Genomic DNA, 18,027 nt, shown 5'->3' on the forward strand with positions numbered 1-18,027 from the left:
GAACACCTTTCTAGACAGGCATTATCTCCTGCTGCAAGGCAATCTGCAAAGAATTAAGCATGAGCCTTTCTTACAACAGTGCAGCTGAGCAGCAAATTACAAGAGATTTAAGGCCAGCAGTATACACCTGCCAAGTGCAGGTCCACCAGTATGCAATGCTTAAGCCTGCTCTCTGGGCTGTGCTCTTAATATGCAATATATAAACAGCAAACAACATGCACTGATTCCTTGAAAAAGGAATACTCATTAGAAGGTGGCGGGAATGAAAAGAAAATTACTTATTTGTGTAATTCCCACACACAGCTAACCTAGAAGCAAAGGAAGAAATGAAATAGGTCATGACAGGTGCCAGAAGTACGTTAAAAGTTCATTTACAGATTGTAATTTCATGAAAGCTGGATAAAACTACCCATTCCACAGAGACATGTAACTGCATTTTCTTCCAAATTATAATTTATAGATCCATAACAACATCGTTCTGTAAAATGTGAAGGAAACACTAGTATTGTATGGCCCAAAGTCATAATTCACATAATGTCACAAACAACTAACCTATGAGAAGTGAACCCACAACATCTGATCTTTAGAAGTACGAGCACTTGTAAAGCACAAGTGCCATTGTTGCGAAAGTTGAAGACTCCTGAGTCTCTTCATGTAGTATAATTTGCAAAAGCAACTTTGCAGAACAATACTCTCTCCCTTTGCAGGGGTGCTCACTCCAACCACTTGAAATCTAGAGCGTGATTTAGAAAAACATTGCTCAATCTGGACTTCTTCATCTAAGCAGTTTAAGCTTCAACTCAGCTCAAGGACCGGTTCTTCTTTGTACGGTATATTCACCTAAGGACAATCACACTAGTCAAAGTTCTGAGGACTTTTCTTGACAGAAAAACTCCTCATCTGTGAGCTGAGAAAGGTAGATGAAGGACACTAACAGAAAACAAGAGGTGGTAACAGATTCTCCCTACAGGATTCTGGCACCACCCCAGTAACAGAGCACTGGCAGCAAGAAAGGGAAACCAAAGGATAAAATAAAAACATTGTTTGGTTTTCTTTTGCTATAGAAGGCCCAAAATCAATCTACATGTTCATGATAATCAGTTGTAGTAACAGAACATGATAGCATGACAGCAGCTTTTTTCCTTCCTCTTTTTTTTTTTTTTTTTAAGAGCACAACTGAATAGCATCGTGAAATAAAGATTGGCCAGAAGCCCATACTAGTCTCCTTTTCTCCTGTCACAAATTTTCCCTAAATCCCTGCAGGATAAGACAGAACACAACATACAGCTGAGGAAACAGATGTCAGGATAGCAGCTGCTTTATAATGGCAGGTGTGGCAGAGTGATAGAGCCAGTACGAAGTTTTGGAGACGCTCGAGTATTGGATACTTCCCAGCCTGTGTAAGTGGGAATGCAAACAGTTTCCTTTTGGTAGGAAGAATTAGAAGGAAATAGTTGTAAGGAAAGAGTGAGACAGTTTAAGGTAACCATTATGTGACAAAAGCATAAAAACCATTTCTATCACTTAAGCAGTCAAAGAGGAAAAAAAAACATTTTGGGCCCATTATCTTTTACCGCTACTGTTCCTGCTGCTAACTAGAACATAAAACGTTTTAATTATGCATTACCTGTACCTACTGACATACTCTTAGCAACAAAAAGTGGCAACTCACTTTCACAGACAGCTGAACGTAAAAGCATGTCAACTACCCTATTAATTTCAAAGAACAGTAAGTTCCATTGTGGGTCTATTAATGTGCCTTAAAATCTAAGAGCATGCACAAAACCAGCCTGTAAAACCATTTTATCTTTATGAATAAAAAAGACCCTCATTTCTACACTGTTCCAGGTAGGCCTTGACATTCTCACCTGTCATCACTGCTCTGTTCATCATGCAAGAGGCGTTCCTTGTTTAAGCCTATTTTTTCAAGTTCGTGGGCAAGTTTTTCTAGATCATTGTTCATTTGTTGAGTCTTCAATTTTTCATTCACCAAGTCCTTACACAGAAAAAATTACAGTCAGTATTATCATATAAATAAAATAATGTAGTCTTAACTCTAGAACTGCAAGGCAAGAGTATTTTATCACTACGTGACTCGAATAACTCAATTTTACCCCTCCTTTCCTTCCAATTGCGAGCTTTCAGCTATATCAGACATTACATTGTTAACTATAATATGATTTCACTGTTGTCGTTTACTCCCTTCCTTTTGTAGAACTTCCCTTGCAAATTTGGTCTTGAACATTACGGTGAAGGAGAAATGTTTCAGCCAGAACAAATACTAACACGAAGAATCTGACCGACGTTCATTTAACAATGGCTCCAGGACAGTCTGTAAGCAACCTCACAGAATTAAGTGTAATATGATTATATTATTCAGCTTATTACGATTATATAAATTTTGACTATCTAACACTTTCCCTACTGTAACCATTAAAGATGCTAATAGTATACAGATTAAAGCATAAAAAATACAAAATACAACCTTTTTTTCAAAAATACAGATATAATTTCTCTACATTACAGATTATGACGGGAATGGTAACTAATTTCTGTTTACCTCTCGTAAAGTGACAAGGGTTTTCTTATCAATGGTAGCTCTTTTCACGAGTTCTTTATTTTCTTTTTCTAGTTCTTTCAGGCGTACGCATGACTCTTTATATATAACTATTTCTTTAAATAGAGATTTATTTTCCTTTTCCAGATTACTAATTTTTATGTTGTTTTCTTCTAAAGTACTATCTTTAATTTCTGCTTGTTGTCGAAGCCTTTTATTTTCTTTTTCTAGCTGTTTCTTATCTTTTTCCAGCTGAGAAGTCTCCTGTTCTAACAACTTATTCTCCTTTTCCAATTGCTCTAGGCGCTTACTAGAGATTTTTAACTCTTCTAAGTTCTTTTGCAGAGTCTGATTTTCAGACTCTAAGTCTTGTAATTCACTTTCTAATTGCTGAATCTTCTTATTGCTGTTTTCAAGGGCTTTCTGTAGCCTTTGGTTTTCTGTGTCTAGGCCTTGGTAGCTGACTTCCAAGCGTTCCGTTTTCTTAAACGAGGCTTTCATGAGTTCAAGGCTTTTTTTAAGTTGCTCCTTCTCACTCTCCAGTTCCTTATTTTCTAACTGTAACTGTGCCACTTTAATGCTTGTACACTTCAAGGATTCAATCGTTCTTCTTAATTCCAAATTTTCTTCATCGAGTTGTGAATTCTCCTTTTCTAAGGATTCTAATTGAAAAGTGAGATTTTTTAGGCTATCCAAAGTTTTTTTGAGTTTTCTGTTTTCTGTTTCCAGATCTGAGTTTTCTTGTTCTAAGGCCTCGATCTTCTCACAAGTAATTTTTAAGTTAGTAATTTTTTTCTGTAACAATTCGTTTTCCTTCTCCAGATGATGAAGCTCATTCTCGAGTTCTTCTGCTCTCTCCCCTTTCTCTTTATAGTGTTCCAGTTCTTTCCTGACTTGCTTTTTTTCAAATTCAATCTTATTTAACTTACTGCTGGTCTCTTTAATAGACTCGTGAAGGATTTTATTTTCTTTTTCAATTTCTTTCATTCTCGCTTCAGCGCTGATTTGTGAGCGTTGTCTCAGAGAAGCTACGGTTTGATTCAAGTGTTCATTTTCTTGTTCTAGTAGCTTAATCTAATTTGGGGGGAAAAATTGTAAACTCTGGTGAGCAACACACCAACAAGTAATTACTTCCACATATAAACTGAGAGCTACTAAGATAATAACATTACATCATACTTCCCTTTTAAGTTTTAAAAAAATTTCTCTTACTCTACTGGTATTTATTTGCAGCATTACAAACATTGTATATGCACACAGGTGGAAGACTGACAGCAAAATAAGTCAAAGTGAATCTTCAGATATCTTTCTCTTGGATATTAGTAGATAACAGAAAAATAAAACTAATGAAGCACAAACCAAAACAAAGCTGTATCTATTTCTTAGCTTCATTTCACCTTCATTTGTGTTTACCCAGATATAGATTATTTTTCTTAAACTCTGTAATTTCCAGAGATGTGTGTCCACAAAGAACAAAACTGCAGTCAAGTTCTAAACCAAACTTGAGACGGAGGGAGGGGTGGGAGCCTCAAAAGTGTCTTTATTTCACTTGGGAAAAAAAGAGGTGATCTGTGGGATACGAGGGCATCCTGATCGCAGGCAGTAACATTTTGGGAAGAAACACAAAGTTACATTAATTTGTGAGTTTAAAAGAACCCTTGGACATGCTGTTCCAAAACAGCTTCCAGAGAAAGTAAATCATAGTAGAACTGCATTATTTTCTTAGGTAACATATTCCCAGATCTACTTCAAGGATAAAGGCAGCATTTACATCTTAATTTTTAGTATTTCTTGACTTTTTCAGTTACTCCAAACCATCTGAAATTATTTGGGTATGTAACAACAGATAGCAAAACTGTTTAGATCAATATTTAAAAATACACTAATAACATAGCATAAAGGGTGTTTCAACAATAAACTGTTTTGGGGAAAAGCAAAAGTGCTAGTTGCAATGAAAAACAGACTAAGAAAATTATAGACTGTTCTTTCATATTTAAGTCTGAAAGTAACTATTAATTACAGGATCTACGGCTCCGTTCCCAGCAATGACACCCTGTTCTGAAATGATTAATGAAAAACTAATTAAACAGGTGTCTAAAAACTTTGTAACACTTCTTTATATAAGCTGGTATGTTACTGAACATGCATAATTACTGTCCATGAATTCTGCTTCTATAATCCAAACTTAACAAAAAAATCATGCTCAACGCCTCCATAATTTTTGGTGAAATCAAATGAACCTTGTGTAGCTGACTCCCGTAAGTTTCAGCACAGGATTTACAAAAGACATGAAAGACGCTGCTAACACATCACAGTTCCTAAGTATATTATTTCTAAGCAGAAACAGTCCCACTGAAATGTTAGTCTTAGTCCAACACATTTAAAACAATATACATATCCCTGATGGCTGAATTGGGACTTACGACTTATTCCAGAAAGTTTTAGTCCTTTTTTCCCTAGAGTACACTTCTAATACAATGTATAAATCAATTATTGTAACAATGAACACTCCTAAACAAGACAAGCTGGCATATTTTCTTTAAAATCATCCCCACTGTTCTCTTTAAATGAAAGTAAAGCTTCAACGCCAAGCTTTTTTTTTTTTTTTTTTTGCCTTCTTTTCTAAGGCTGGAATTCCATTTACTGATAAAATTGGGCCTTTAAAAATTTTCAGGATTTTTGAAATACAATATTCTGTGTTCCAAAATACTGTACTTCTAAATTAAACTAGAAAATGTCAATCTCATCAAGAAGTACCAGTGGAATTTATAAAAGACAACTGCAGTTCTAATTTGGAAGGACTTGATTACTAAATATGGGTTTTCCAGAAGTTTCTGTAACTCTTGTTTCTTAGTGGCTGCCTTCCACAGGTCCTCTGAATTGCTCTGCGAAGACCTTTAGAAGGTGTCAGCACCCACTAGATACAGCTACGTCAGCGACATTCAGTACCCTCCCAAATACAGCTCAAAGCTTTTACGAAGACCCAGGTGCCAGTTTCTGGCAACCAAAAATAAATTCTGCTATCCACCTACAAGTCACAGCTAGAAAGTGTTCTAGTATAGGGGAATATTATGAAGCTGGATATGATGGTTCCTACCCCAGATAAACAAGACTGTGAGCGACACAGGAGGAACAGTCAGCAGCGGAGCAGCAGACCAGCTCTGCTACACTGGTCTCTGTCAGGTCCCTTCGAGGGACAGGCTGCTGTAATTCTCATTACTACTCCGACATGACTCCAAACACTGACCAGCTGTCTGGAACCTGCTTTCCTCCATTGAGTGGTGCCTGGCTTACCTCCAAAGTTCCCAATTTTCTATTTTGGCTGAGCTACACCCTCTAAGCAACTATAGCAAACGTACAGCTCATGAAAGCCACAGAAGCATTACAAAACACTAAAAAGTTCTAACACTAACAGTAAAGCCTCAGCTAAAAATGAGTCATGCCTCTCACTGGCTGCAGGTCTTAGACACGCTATTTCACGGCAGATATGTCCTTTTGGCAAATCTGCTACATTTACAATCCCTTTATGCCTGTAAAAAAAAAAAGGACGAAAGAAAAACAATACAGTACAATGCAGCATTAAGACTTTTGATTCTGCTACTCACTTGTCGCTCTGAGTTTTCTCGAAGTGCTTCAAGTGTCTTTTCAAGCTGCGCTTTTTCTTTCATCAGATCTTTACTCAAATTTTGACTGTTCTGAAGACTTTGTTTCTCTTGGCTAATTTCATTCTGTAGCTCTTCAAGCTAGGGAAAAAGAAGCAAAATTTTTGAAATGTACTTGAAAATGACAATAGTATTACTCTTAGCTGGGTTGAAGATACTCTTACAGAAATGAATAAAGAAGGTTAAAGGAAAGAATAAAATGGAATTTTCTATTCCTTATCTGAAACAATTCATCTCTTCTAGGAATAAGTTTACTTCTCCCAGAATTTTCTCCCTGGCTCAGAAAGTTATATCCATAAAGTACTTTTGCATAAAAAAATTGGTCAGATTTTATTAGGCTCTGGATATTTTCCCAAGCCTCTTTTTTTCTTTTAAAATTCCATCTTAGTGAGATTTATACTGCTCCTCCAAGTCTCTTTTAGCTTACAAGTGTCAAATGTTGTTTGATCTTACTTAACTAGTTCAAGAGATACTTATGATGATTCCTTGGGAATTAAATACACAGGTTTGTTTTGCCAAAGGGCTCCAACTCTCTTAATGTTGCCAGACAGCAAAACTATTTACCAGTGAAAATAACCAAGTGTGATTTTTCTGTCATGTCTAAGCTATAGTTAGTTATTCAGAAGCAACTTACACATTGTATTTTTAAACAATCATCTGCTGGGAAGTTTATATTCTATGTCAACTCCACTGTCCACATTCCCCAATCCTAGACAAGTCCAGACATAACTTGGACCTCAGGTAGGGGGAATACTTTTAGAAACAAATTATCTGAATTATACATTAAATTGCTGCTAAGTAATCCTGAGAAATAAAATTACAAAAAGGTAGTTGAATGGAATTTGTTCCTCCGTGAACCAATTCGTTGATCGGAAATATGCAAAAAGCACGGCATCAATTAGGTCAGTACCTGAATTAAATCCTTCTCTTAGGATGAGAATACTAATGTTTTACCAGTCTTTTGCTTCATTCTCCCTCTTCCCCTCAAATTCAGATTTTCCTGGTCCCTTGCCTAGCAGACCAATGCGTGTTTTACAGGGATATTGGCACTTCCATTCGTTTTTGCAAAGGAGAAGTAACTGGCTCAATCACCCCAGCAGGGGTGCAGTCAGCCTCCGCCTGGGAGCCAAACAGCCTGCCCAACTGGGCACCAGGAGTGGAGTTCCTGTGGTCACTGTATCTCGTATTTATAAGACTCTCTATTAGCGGTTTGTTTTAAGAGAAAGCGTGTCCAGATTGAGGTAGACTATGTATACGGGATTCATAACAGACGTTTTGTTCAACTTCACAATTTTGGCTGAAGCGATCACTGTTCAGAACATAGTTTTTAGGGGCAAGTGAGAAAAAGCACACGTTGCCAGACATCCAAAGTGGTAAGAACAGTATCAGACAATCACAAGGATCTACTATTGCTTGCTTCATATACCTGTTCCTTTCTTTTGTACCCTCCTAGCTGTCCTTCTGGTACTGTACAGAAACTCAAAGCAGCACACAGGCTGCTGCAAAAAATACCATATTATTAAGAACTCAGAAAAAGCATAGAAGTATGGAATACAGTATGGATTTCTTTCAATTTTTTTTTTATTATCTCTTACCCACTCTTCTCTAAGAATAGCCTAACATCTGAAGTATCTGCTGAAGTAAAAGCTATTTCAGAAACTTTAGACATTTCACTCCATTGTAATTAGTCCCTGTTTTTTTTCCATTTTTATTCTCTAAGTATCACTAAATTACTCTATTTGAGATACATAATTTGGAGAGTAAACTATTGTAGATCAGCACAGATAAATCTGACAAACTCCTCTCATTCACTTCCTCATCAATTCCTTGGCCCATCTTCTTTCTTTCTCAGTCATGAATGAGGAACCACGACTAAGTTTTCTGCTTAGACTTATCAGTCAGTCTTCACCTATGTACACATACTTTCCCCTGCTTAATAACTACAAAAATTAAAATAAAGTTCTCAAGTATCATAAAACACTTTCATTACTCATTGTGTCCCCAATATGTTAATACTTTTTCCCTCACTGGTATAAGACCTTTCTGAATAAAATGGCCACATTCTTATAAAAAGCATAACTAAAAAAAGAGAAAAATACCTCTGAGGTGGTTTTCTTTTTTACCATAAACTTACAGACACCGTAACACCATTTAGACCCTAGTAATACTTTACCCAAAATAACAGCAATTCATAAAGTTACCCTTTAGAAAGAAAATGGCAAGCAACATTAGGCAACTCACACACAATTCAGACATACACTCATGATTACCTTTTTGCTAAGTCTTTGGTTTTCTTTTTCCATTTTCAGAATCCTTGAACTACTGCCTTCTACAGAACCCACTGCACTTTGTAGTTCTTCCACTGTCTTCAGCAAACTTTGGTTTTCCATTTCCAGCTTCAGTAATCTGCTTGATGTCAGTTCATTTACTTCATGACCAAGTGATTTCTGTGGCACTATAAGAGAAAAAACACCATTAAGAAAAAAAAAAGGTTACTTTATTACCTGGAGTTCTTGGATTTTGCATTTTTAGACGTAGGGGATTTAGAAGCCTTTGACAGTCCTCCAATGCCCTCTTGGTGAATAGAGCTAGTTAGGATTAATGACCCATCCTCCTTACCCAAGAGATAATAGTGCAGATGCATAAAAGGAACTGTTCTACTCATCCTACAGTTCCTAATCACAGCAGAGATTTGTTTCTTGCAACTGAGGATATATTTCTACATTTCCACAAATCCCTTGTATGGAATCCAGCGTATGACCAAGCACGCTATATTGGAAGAATCAAAATTTTTGCCACAGCTATCTTTGCAAACAATTACTCTGAGAAGCCTTAAATAACAAACAAACCAAACTTTAACTTTGAGAATAGTAAAGCAAGACGACTCATGATCTGTACTGCAGAGTACAGAAGTTTGAATGGTAACCCAATGTAACTCCAAGGTATTTATGGGTTTTACACCTCTGTTTAACTGAACAAGAATCACCGGAACAGACTTTTCATGTAGGCTGTATCTCCAAGGCTACATGGGAATGAGGGGAAAAAAAACCCCAAACCACCCCAATAAACAACACCAAACCACAAGAAAAGAAAAAATCAAACCAAAACCAAACTGTCACATCTCTCCAGAGGGCAAAAGAGACTGTACTTCAGAAATAAGGACCTGTAATTTCCTAATGCTGTCCAGCCTGAGCTTTCAATCTTTCTATTTTATCAGTTTACAAGTATTAATACGTTTACCTTCAGAAAGTTCAGTAGTCCTATTTATCTGTTCAAGTTCCCAGCCAAGATGCAATGATTCATCCATACTTTGTTTCTGAGCCATTTCTAAAGTCATATTTTCCTCCATGAGTTCCTCAATCTTCTTTCTGTCCATATCACGCTCCTTAAAAATTATTTCATGTGTAACGTAAAAAAATAAGTCTCAACATGCACAAAATATTTTAGTATCTAGTATGCCACAGAGAAATGCAAAGTGCATTTTCTGATTTGCTAATACACAGTGAGACAGGGAGGAACAGACAAAAGTTTGGAGAACTTAGAAATGTTAACAACCAGTATAGAAAAATATGCAGAGAAGAACCTCTTCTCCTCATAACCTATGGCAATGACTACTTACTCTTCTTCAAAGTTCACTTCTCTCCAAATATCAGGAAAGAAAGTATACCTAATAAGCACAGCTTGGTAGCACACACAAAACCCAAACGGACAGAGATGCAAAATTTTACCTTCTCCAAACTATCATATGACTACTTTGACGCAAAAAGCTGTAACAGGACTGGGTCCATGGTGAGAGCCTCTCACCTGGCTCTTTATAAACCCCTCTCCCCACACATGCGACTTTAACAGGAATAAGTTGCAGCTGCAATTCTCAACATTTTGCAGAAAATGAAAGTAAACAGAAGGTAATGATCTGTCACCCCTTATGGAAAACAAACAAAAAAACCACCCAGGCAAATTATGACTTAATTTTTAGAATATTTACTTTTTGGAGAAGAAGTAGTTAAAAACAGAAATTATTTGGGAATAACCTTTGATACATATGTCACTATATTGCCAGAATTTGAAATATGAATAACCTGTTTTATCTAAGTATTTAAGTGACAACAGACCATCTTCACATAAAAAAAATTGATCTTATCATTCTTACTAATGAGTCTCTATTTCTTATCATCATATTTTAGCTATCCAATTAAACACTGTACTGCCTTCAGGAAGAGTACTGCCTTTGCAATTTTTCCTTCCCCAGGCAGAACCAAGGCTACTGTAGGAAACCGTATCTGAGAAGTGTTAGTAAATCAAGACATTCCTTCCTCCTCTCCCCCACTATTTTGACTAGAAGTTCTTTTATTAAAAATGGAAATGAAATTCAATGCATATCAGTTGTCTTTGTCATCCTCCATTTACACTTACCATCTCCATATCATGTAATTTAGCTTTTAATTGTAGATTCTCTTTTTCTAACTCATGTAATTTATCAGAACGGGCTCGGGTCCCCTCTAATTGATCTTCCAACATTGTCTTTGTTTCTAGCAACACTTGATTGTCTTCCTTTAACTCCTGCAAGAATTAAGCAACAAAAACCCCTCAAAACAAAAGTATTTCCTTATTCATACACACTTTGATACATATCGTAACTAGTTTTAGAAACATTGCTCCAATGCTGAAACATTCATTTGAAGCTGTAACAGACTTTTTATAAAGAACAAATTTACAACAACTTCACGTAACTGTAACTTAGGAAATTTTTATGAAAAGAAAATTTTACACAACTTAAGAGAAATGAAGTAGACCCTAAACCATTAAGAATAAGTAAGGTGTTCATAATTACAATCAAACCATAAACATCTCTGTGATTTGAGATGCGATCTGGAAAGATGTATTGCACATACATGGATTACAGCTAAGCAAAAGGCTGACATCAAATAAACATTACAGGCGTCAGGCTCAAAACAAACAGAAGGTACTTCACACACCACGTAACTGAATTGTGGAGCTTATTGCTACATGATTGTGTAGATGAAAAGGCTTACATGTGTTGAGAAGGTATCTAATTCATGCAAGAGAAGGCCAAAAAGCTCAAAGGTACCACCTCTGAGTACGATTTTCCTCAGCAGAGACTGCTGGAGGCTGGGGGGAGCACAATAGGAAAGGATCACCAAGTGCTCGCCCTGTTCTTTTACTCTCCTCCAAGCATCTACTATTGGCCCCTGTCAGAGCCTGGAGATTGGATGTAGATGCTCCTTTCAGCCCATAATTTATCTTATTATCAGATTGAGCTCCCTAATCTTTGGGTTGCAGGAAGTGGAGAACAAAACCTAAGAGAATCATTTTCTACAGTCCATAATTAGGTTTACAGGCCATTGGGCAAACTTACTTAAGCCCAAAGTCATGACTTGATGCTGAAAATGCAAGTCTGTTCTTAAAACACAAGCAGCCATATTCAAAGGTCCTAAACAGCTTTGATTTACGTACATGGAGAATTTTTTTTTAATGGCATCTGATGAAAATAATAATATGTAAAAACATATAATTGGCAATTTTACTCATGATATAAAGACAAAACTTTTCAAACTTCAGCACGCAGTCAGCTGCAAAATCTGAAAAAAGATCAGTGAATATACATAAATATTTATCCTTCATACTCCTCCCTACGCAAATATTAAATTAATTTATAATAATTATTATTATTATTATTATGAAGCAGAACCAACTAATTAACATCTGTCTCTATTCAAGCATGCTTGAAAAATCAGATAGTTTACAAGCTATGAAACATGTAAACAAATTTTAGGTTTGTTACTAGTTTAAACATTCTACGAAAATGAAATTTCCACTGTTTTCAAACCCTGTACACTAACCTCTTTTCCTTTACCAATTTTTTTAACCGTATGCTTTCAGTCCCTCTTACAACAGCAGTAGATATACACAGTATAAAGTCATTGACGTAAGACGATTTTCAAGTAGCTCACATACAAAGGTTCTCATACGCAGGCGGGCTGATGATGATGCTCACCACTCAGTACCTGACTTTCCAACAGACCCATGTACGCTAACCTATTACATCATATATAGGTAACAGCCAACAACTCTGAGGAAATTTGAGAACAGAAATCACAGCACTGGACCTCTATCACTGAGCTCAAGTTGAATAGCAGTATCTTGTTTAAAGTATGTCAAACACTGAGAAAAGATCCAAAGCTGGAAAGCAGTTACCAGCCTTTGTTTTTAAACGGCGTGAGAAGGCAGCTTTGGAGCCTCCTCAAGAATGGATGTTTCAATGACAGCTGTTAAGGTCTGTGTTTAGTATATCTTGAGAAAGTTTCTACAAATTTCATCAGATTATTTCACATTACATAGTAAGATGATAAAATTAACTGCCACAAACAAGGCTAAGAACAAGTAATCTTAAAAAAAAAAAAAAAAAAAAGCCTTGGGAACCGTGACTTCTTCTAAATTTCAGAAATGTCTAAAGCCCTTTTAACAATGTTTTAACCTGCACCATGCACCTTCCCTCTCACTGCAGTCTATTGTTAACTTCTTTACACTGCAGTTCACTTGGAAAAACTATTCATCTCGTTTTCCATTAAAAAGCTAATAACTCCCGTGTCAGTTGATATGCTCTATTTCTGATTAAAGCTATTATTAGAAGTTTTGGATGAAGGATCTACAATTGAACTTTAGAAAGATTTGGGTTTTGCCTTGCAGTTTTTCGCCTCTCATCAACAGTAGCTTTTGTCAGTAGTAGCTATTTTATGCTCTGATACATGAAGTATAGATTCATTAAAAGGTTTTAACTTTTAAACATTCAAAGAAAGAAGTCTCTTTCCAGAGGATGCTGTATCATTGCTCATTAGTATTACGACATTTTTCAGATGCGATAACCAGAATATTGGGGATATTGTATCATGCCTAGGCAGCAGTTCAGTGGGAAGAGAATCTGGAGGTTACCACAGATCACAATGTTGAGATGTTGCTTAGGAGTTACTATATTAGAAGGTGTAGAGAAGTTATTTTTCCACAGTATTCAGAACTGGTAAAGCCATAGAGTATGAGATCCAGTTCTAGGAACTCAATTTTAAGAAAGATAGGAATTAAGATAGAACCCAGAGAACAGAAAAAACACCTTGTAAGGCAGAATGCTCTGGGGCTGCAGAGCACAAAGAGCTAGAAGAGAGGACACATGACATGTCACAGTCTTCAGAGAAGAAAAAGGCTGCTACAAAAGGCTGCAGACACTTCATCACTCAGGTCTTAAAGCACCGATTAATGCCACGCTTTCATCTGGAGTGGTGTGGGTATATAAAAATACCTTGCTTAAAAGCAGGACTGAATGAGTTCCTGAGATCCCATCCAGGCCTGTGAATCCAAGAGGCCACATTAAATGAAGTTATGTAAAAATATTCTGTGTCATAGTTTACCCTAATATCCTGGTTTTGCTTTTTGGTCATTTTTACCCTAAAGAAAGGGCTTCACACCAGTATCTCAACAACTACATCTAGGCAACATAGTATTTTTTCCAACAAGCATTCATTTAGAGTCCTCCCTGCTTTTCTAGGAGTCTTTTTTTTTTTTTTTTTTTTTTTTTAAACGAGCGCCTTGAAAATGTCTTTAAACTTTCATTAGTCTTGACTCCCACAAGTAATTCTTTTTTTCACAAATTCTGCCACCTTGGCATTTGCCCAACAAATGTGCCACTTACAGACAGAATGATGGCCTAATAAAATCCTGCATGTTGATAATTTGTTTCCTAAACTTCTAATTCATGACAGAACTGTTAGTCTTTCTTGCCTGGTGTCAGTGCATCTTTTTTTAGTATATTTTATCCATGGAATGCTGTCGTCCTATACTCATTTATGTGTATAGCCACTATTTCCCCAACACTTTACTTAGAAAAATGCCTTCTCTTAGGAGACCCACAAGAGGAGAAAGAAATTTAAAGCATCTTTTTAATTAATTCCTCCTTGAGTTTCTCAATACATAGTATATATCCTAAACAGAGGCTCCTACTGGTCATGCTAGCTTAGAGGTATGGTGAATACCGCTGACTTCATGAAACTGCATGGCATTAAGACACACGGACTTTTTATCTAAAAACTGTAGTTTATCACAAAAGACTGACTATCATATATCCCAGAGCAAGAAGGTATAACACTGTTTTCATGTCCCAATGTTTAAGTCATCAAAATAACTTTGAAAAAGCTACAGCAAACAAAAAATGACGGTTATTCAGTATTTTTTTTCTTAATATACCTCCACTCTAGCTTTGTAGAATTCAATATCATGCAGCCTCTCTTTATATCGGCTGACTTCACTTTCAAGCTTGTCAACTCGAATTGCCTTCTCACGAAGAGCATCTAATTCATCTCTATACACTCTGGCAGAACGGGCATCTGAGAGTAAATTCATATTCTAGAAAATAAGAAAATACTGAAATTAAAGGCAAGAATACATAACATAGCCGCTTCATTATTTAAATCAAGAGTAGTGTAGAGGGATATCATAAGTTAATCCTGAGAAACGTAGAGAAAAAAACAACAAAAAAAATATTTTAGAGGCTCAGTCCAGATGATGTATTTCCAGGAAAACTGCGCTGGCCTTTTTCAAGGAGAGGTATGTACACGTTTGTAAATTGCAGAACAGCACATTTCTTTTACAGGTAATGTTCTCACGTGACTCCCAATAATTTTATACACTCATATCGTAATAATAAATGAATCAGATATTTTCCTTCGTTATCAACACACAGACTCACAGTATAAAGAAAACCAGCCAAAATTTGAGTGGATTGTTCTTGTGAAAAATTCGGTACATGCACACTCACAGGATATGTTGGCGGTAGATTTCTTTAATGTGGAAATAGAAAAATTGAAGAAATACTAACCTAACTCAGAATATTCTTCCAGCATACTAGACCAAATAAAGGAATAAATTATGCAAGATCATGTTCAGAGGGCAAAATAAAAAAATGCGTGAAAGCATACTACTTAATTAAAAAAAAAAAAAAATCCTTCTGGTGGTGGAAATTTTTACAAAACCTGTACCTCTTGCTGAAGTCTCTTTAGTTCGCCTTCCATCTGTTCAAGTTCTTGTTTACAGTCAAGCAACTGCTCGGTCTTTTCCTCGCTTAAAAGAGAAAACATAGAACACAGTTAAACATGACTGCAGAACTTGATCATTATCATCTCATTTGAGAACAAAATAGTGAGATTCACGAGACTTCCCTTATTTACTCCAGAATTTCATAGACATCAGGGTGTAAAACTTAGGTATGCCATTATGCTTTAGACATTCTTTAGGTTTTAGTCTATATCTAATCTTTTAAATTTGGTCAGATTTTTCGTAGTCCTTTAAAGTGTTGTTCACTAAGATCTCTTAGTGATCTTATGCAGGGCAGAAAACATTAGGGTGCAACAAGGGAATTTTTTGTGATAAGGGATACGGGATTTTTTTGGTAAGAACACCCAGACAATACACGTAAATGCATACCCGGAGATTGACATCCAAAAGTAAACTTAGAATAATTTCAAAATGTATGTTTCAAAAGGTCCAAATATTGTCCAGGGGAACCACACAATGACGCATCCTGTCACAGATCAGGTAAAGCCAATTTTAAAAGCACTTTTATACTTTTGTATTTTTCTTTCTCTTACAGAGAAGAATTAAGGTTTTCAGGTGCCTTTACTCATTAAAAGAAGATACTGCTTAATAACCTTAATAATTTCATGAAATGCATAATGCATTTTAATTTTATGGAAACGATGCAGTGTCCGTTTTAGTCTATTCAAAAATTTGTAATAAAAACAATTTGACATAGAATACTACAATTCTTACAGGACTCATTCTTAACTTCCAGCTAACACTTATTTCTCAGTGCTCAAAAAATTAGTTTGTTAAAAAATGAGTTCTTTGAACAATGAGTAAGTGCAAGAGAAATATTTGATTCTCTCAAAGACACAGAATACCTCATGTTCAAAATTCAATTGCACCTCAGAACAAACAGTATTCACTGTTGAAAAAACCTGCCATATCCAATATTGCATACCCCTAAAAGATGTACTGTATATTCAAACATGTTACTATATTATTTAATATTTTGGAATACAAGTATGAAACAAAACAAATAGAAAAGGGGCAAATAAGAGAATTTAATAGACTGAAGCGTATAATACAATCTAAAAGTAATCATACTAACAAAAAATGTTTTAAACAAAACTAGAACAGTTGTTTTTAAAAATGAGCCAATCTCACAATGAATGATCATTTTGCAACCATACATTGTTTCAAAAAGGTCTTTGACAGCCTACAAGTATACAAGTGTTCATCTATGTATAGCTCACTGCAACATCCCTGTCCACAGCAGATTATCAAAGCTTTCCCTCTACATGGGTGTTCAGAAACCATACAGAAATATAAATGTATTCTGTGTTAGATTACCATAAGCTTTCTATTAACATTCATATTCCTATATTATTGTTCTACATAGAAACTCCACAACTGGAAACAGCACACCTAATTTTCGATATTAAGTCCTGTGTGTTTCTATATTACAAGCCTCAAATCGCTGTTTTGCATCCAACTGTTGGTATATGGTGCTACAAAGAAAAATAATCTTTACAGACCTTTTGTATGAAATTACATTAGCTGCAGTGCATACTAAACCAGATATGAAAGTTCGTTGCCAAAACCAGATTATAAGTAAATTTTAAGCTGAGTATTTTCAACTCTGGAATGAATCTAATTTTAAATTTATCAAATACATGCAGCATTTAATACCAAATGCCACAGACAGAAGTTAATTTATCAAAGTCTAGTATTTTAAATACACTGCTACGCGTAAAGGAAATTTATTTACGAATTGAATTTAAATAGAGTGCAAAATGTGAAATGTTCGGAGCCATCACTGTTGCCCTAATTGCATGCTTCAGCTACAGACTAGAGAGGATTGTACTAAATTATACAGAACATACCAGTGTTCACTGTTTAGGCTATCTATTAACTGTCAATCAAACTAATAACAGCAATTTTTTCACTAATTTTCTTGGTGCAGCTGTTTATAGAATATCCTGGGCGGACTCATTTCAGCAGACATAATAATACAGACATCAGAAAAAAAGAGCCGTATCTTTTTGTCCTCTATTCTTCATGAACACCAAGATGTAGTGGGGGAAGGGGATCCTCTGAGTAAATCAACCAGATACTTAATCCAGCCAGCTAGAGATGATCTGATCAAGAGACTCTGATAAGAGCAGACCAGCAAGCTGATAATTGTGACTTATGCTACCTTCAGCTTTTAATTTAATTTTACCCGTCTCCTCTCTCCATGAGATATGCTGGATTAAAAATCTTTATGCTGTTTCTAAACTATAGGCAAGTTACTATACATACTGAATCTCTTCAGATTTAACATTTGTATTTTAAGTTCAAACTGCACATCGTTCCCTCTGCTAAAACAACATTACACATTGCTATAGGGAGAAACAGATTCTCCACCGGCCTGTTATTGTTCTTTTTAAATAACTCTTCACTACTGCTCAGATCTGTTCCTAGACTATGAAGACAAGACTCAGTACCCACTGATACTTAGTTTTCTTCATAAAATACAAGGGATAAAAAAAGGTTTTCATTAGAATATGAAAAACAAAGAAACAAAGATCTTTGTTATAATTGGACTGATTTTTTCCACAGTACTTGGATGAGGTGAAGGAGGGGAATGTACCCCTTCGCTAAGGGGTCAGCACCAGGGGGAGAAGAGAGCACTCCCTTAACTGCATGAACGTAGCAAGTCGGAAACCGCGAGAAATCATA

At 35.9% G+C, this 18,027-nt stretch overlaps 1 protein-coding gene across 12 annotated transcripts in view; it reads right to left on the reverse strand.

The window, feature by feature from the left end:
• Positions 1–18,027, reverse strand: part of CCDC88A (coiled-coil and HOOK domain protein 88A) — an 84,739-nt gene that overhangs the window by 33,551 nt on the left and 33,161 nt on the right. For all 12 annotated transcript variants that reach the window (XM_087773873.1, XM_087773872.1, XM_087773870.1 and 9 more), the window contains 8 exons: positions 15,264–15,345; positions 14,473–14,631; positions 10,633–10,779; positions 9,460–9,604; positions 8,490–8,674; positions 6,163–6,300; positions 2,561–3,631; positions 1,869–1,996 (listed from right to left, as the gene is read on the reverse strand). In XM_087773873.1, coding sequence (XP_087629999.1) covers positions 1,869–1,996; positions 2,561–3,631; positions 6,163–6,300; positions 8,490–8,674; positions 9,460–9,604; positions 10,633–10,779; positions 14,473–14,631; positions 15,264–15,345 — 2,055 coding nt within the window. The remainder of the gene's footprint in view (positions 1–1,868; positions 1,997–2,560; positions 3,632–6,162; positions 6,301–8,489; positions 8,675–9,459; positions 9,605–10,632; positions 10,780–14,472; positions 14,632–15,263; positions 15,346–18,027) is intronic.

Source organism: Nipponia nippon, unplaced genomic scaffold (genome assembly GCF_047370975.1).
Source record: "Nipponia nippon isolate SJK-2023a ecotype South Korea unplaced genomic scaffold, ASM4737097v1 scaffold_4, whole genome shotgun sequence".
In the NCBI taxonomy this organism is placed as follows: domain Eukaryota; kingdom Metazoa; phylum Chordata; class Aves; order Pelecaniformes; family Threskiornithidae; genus Nipponia; species Nipponia nippon.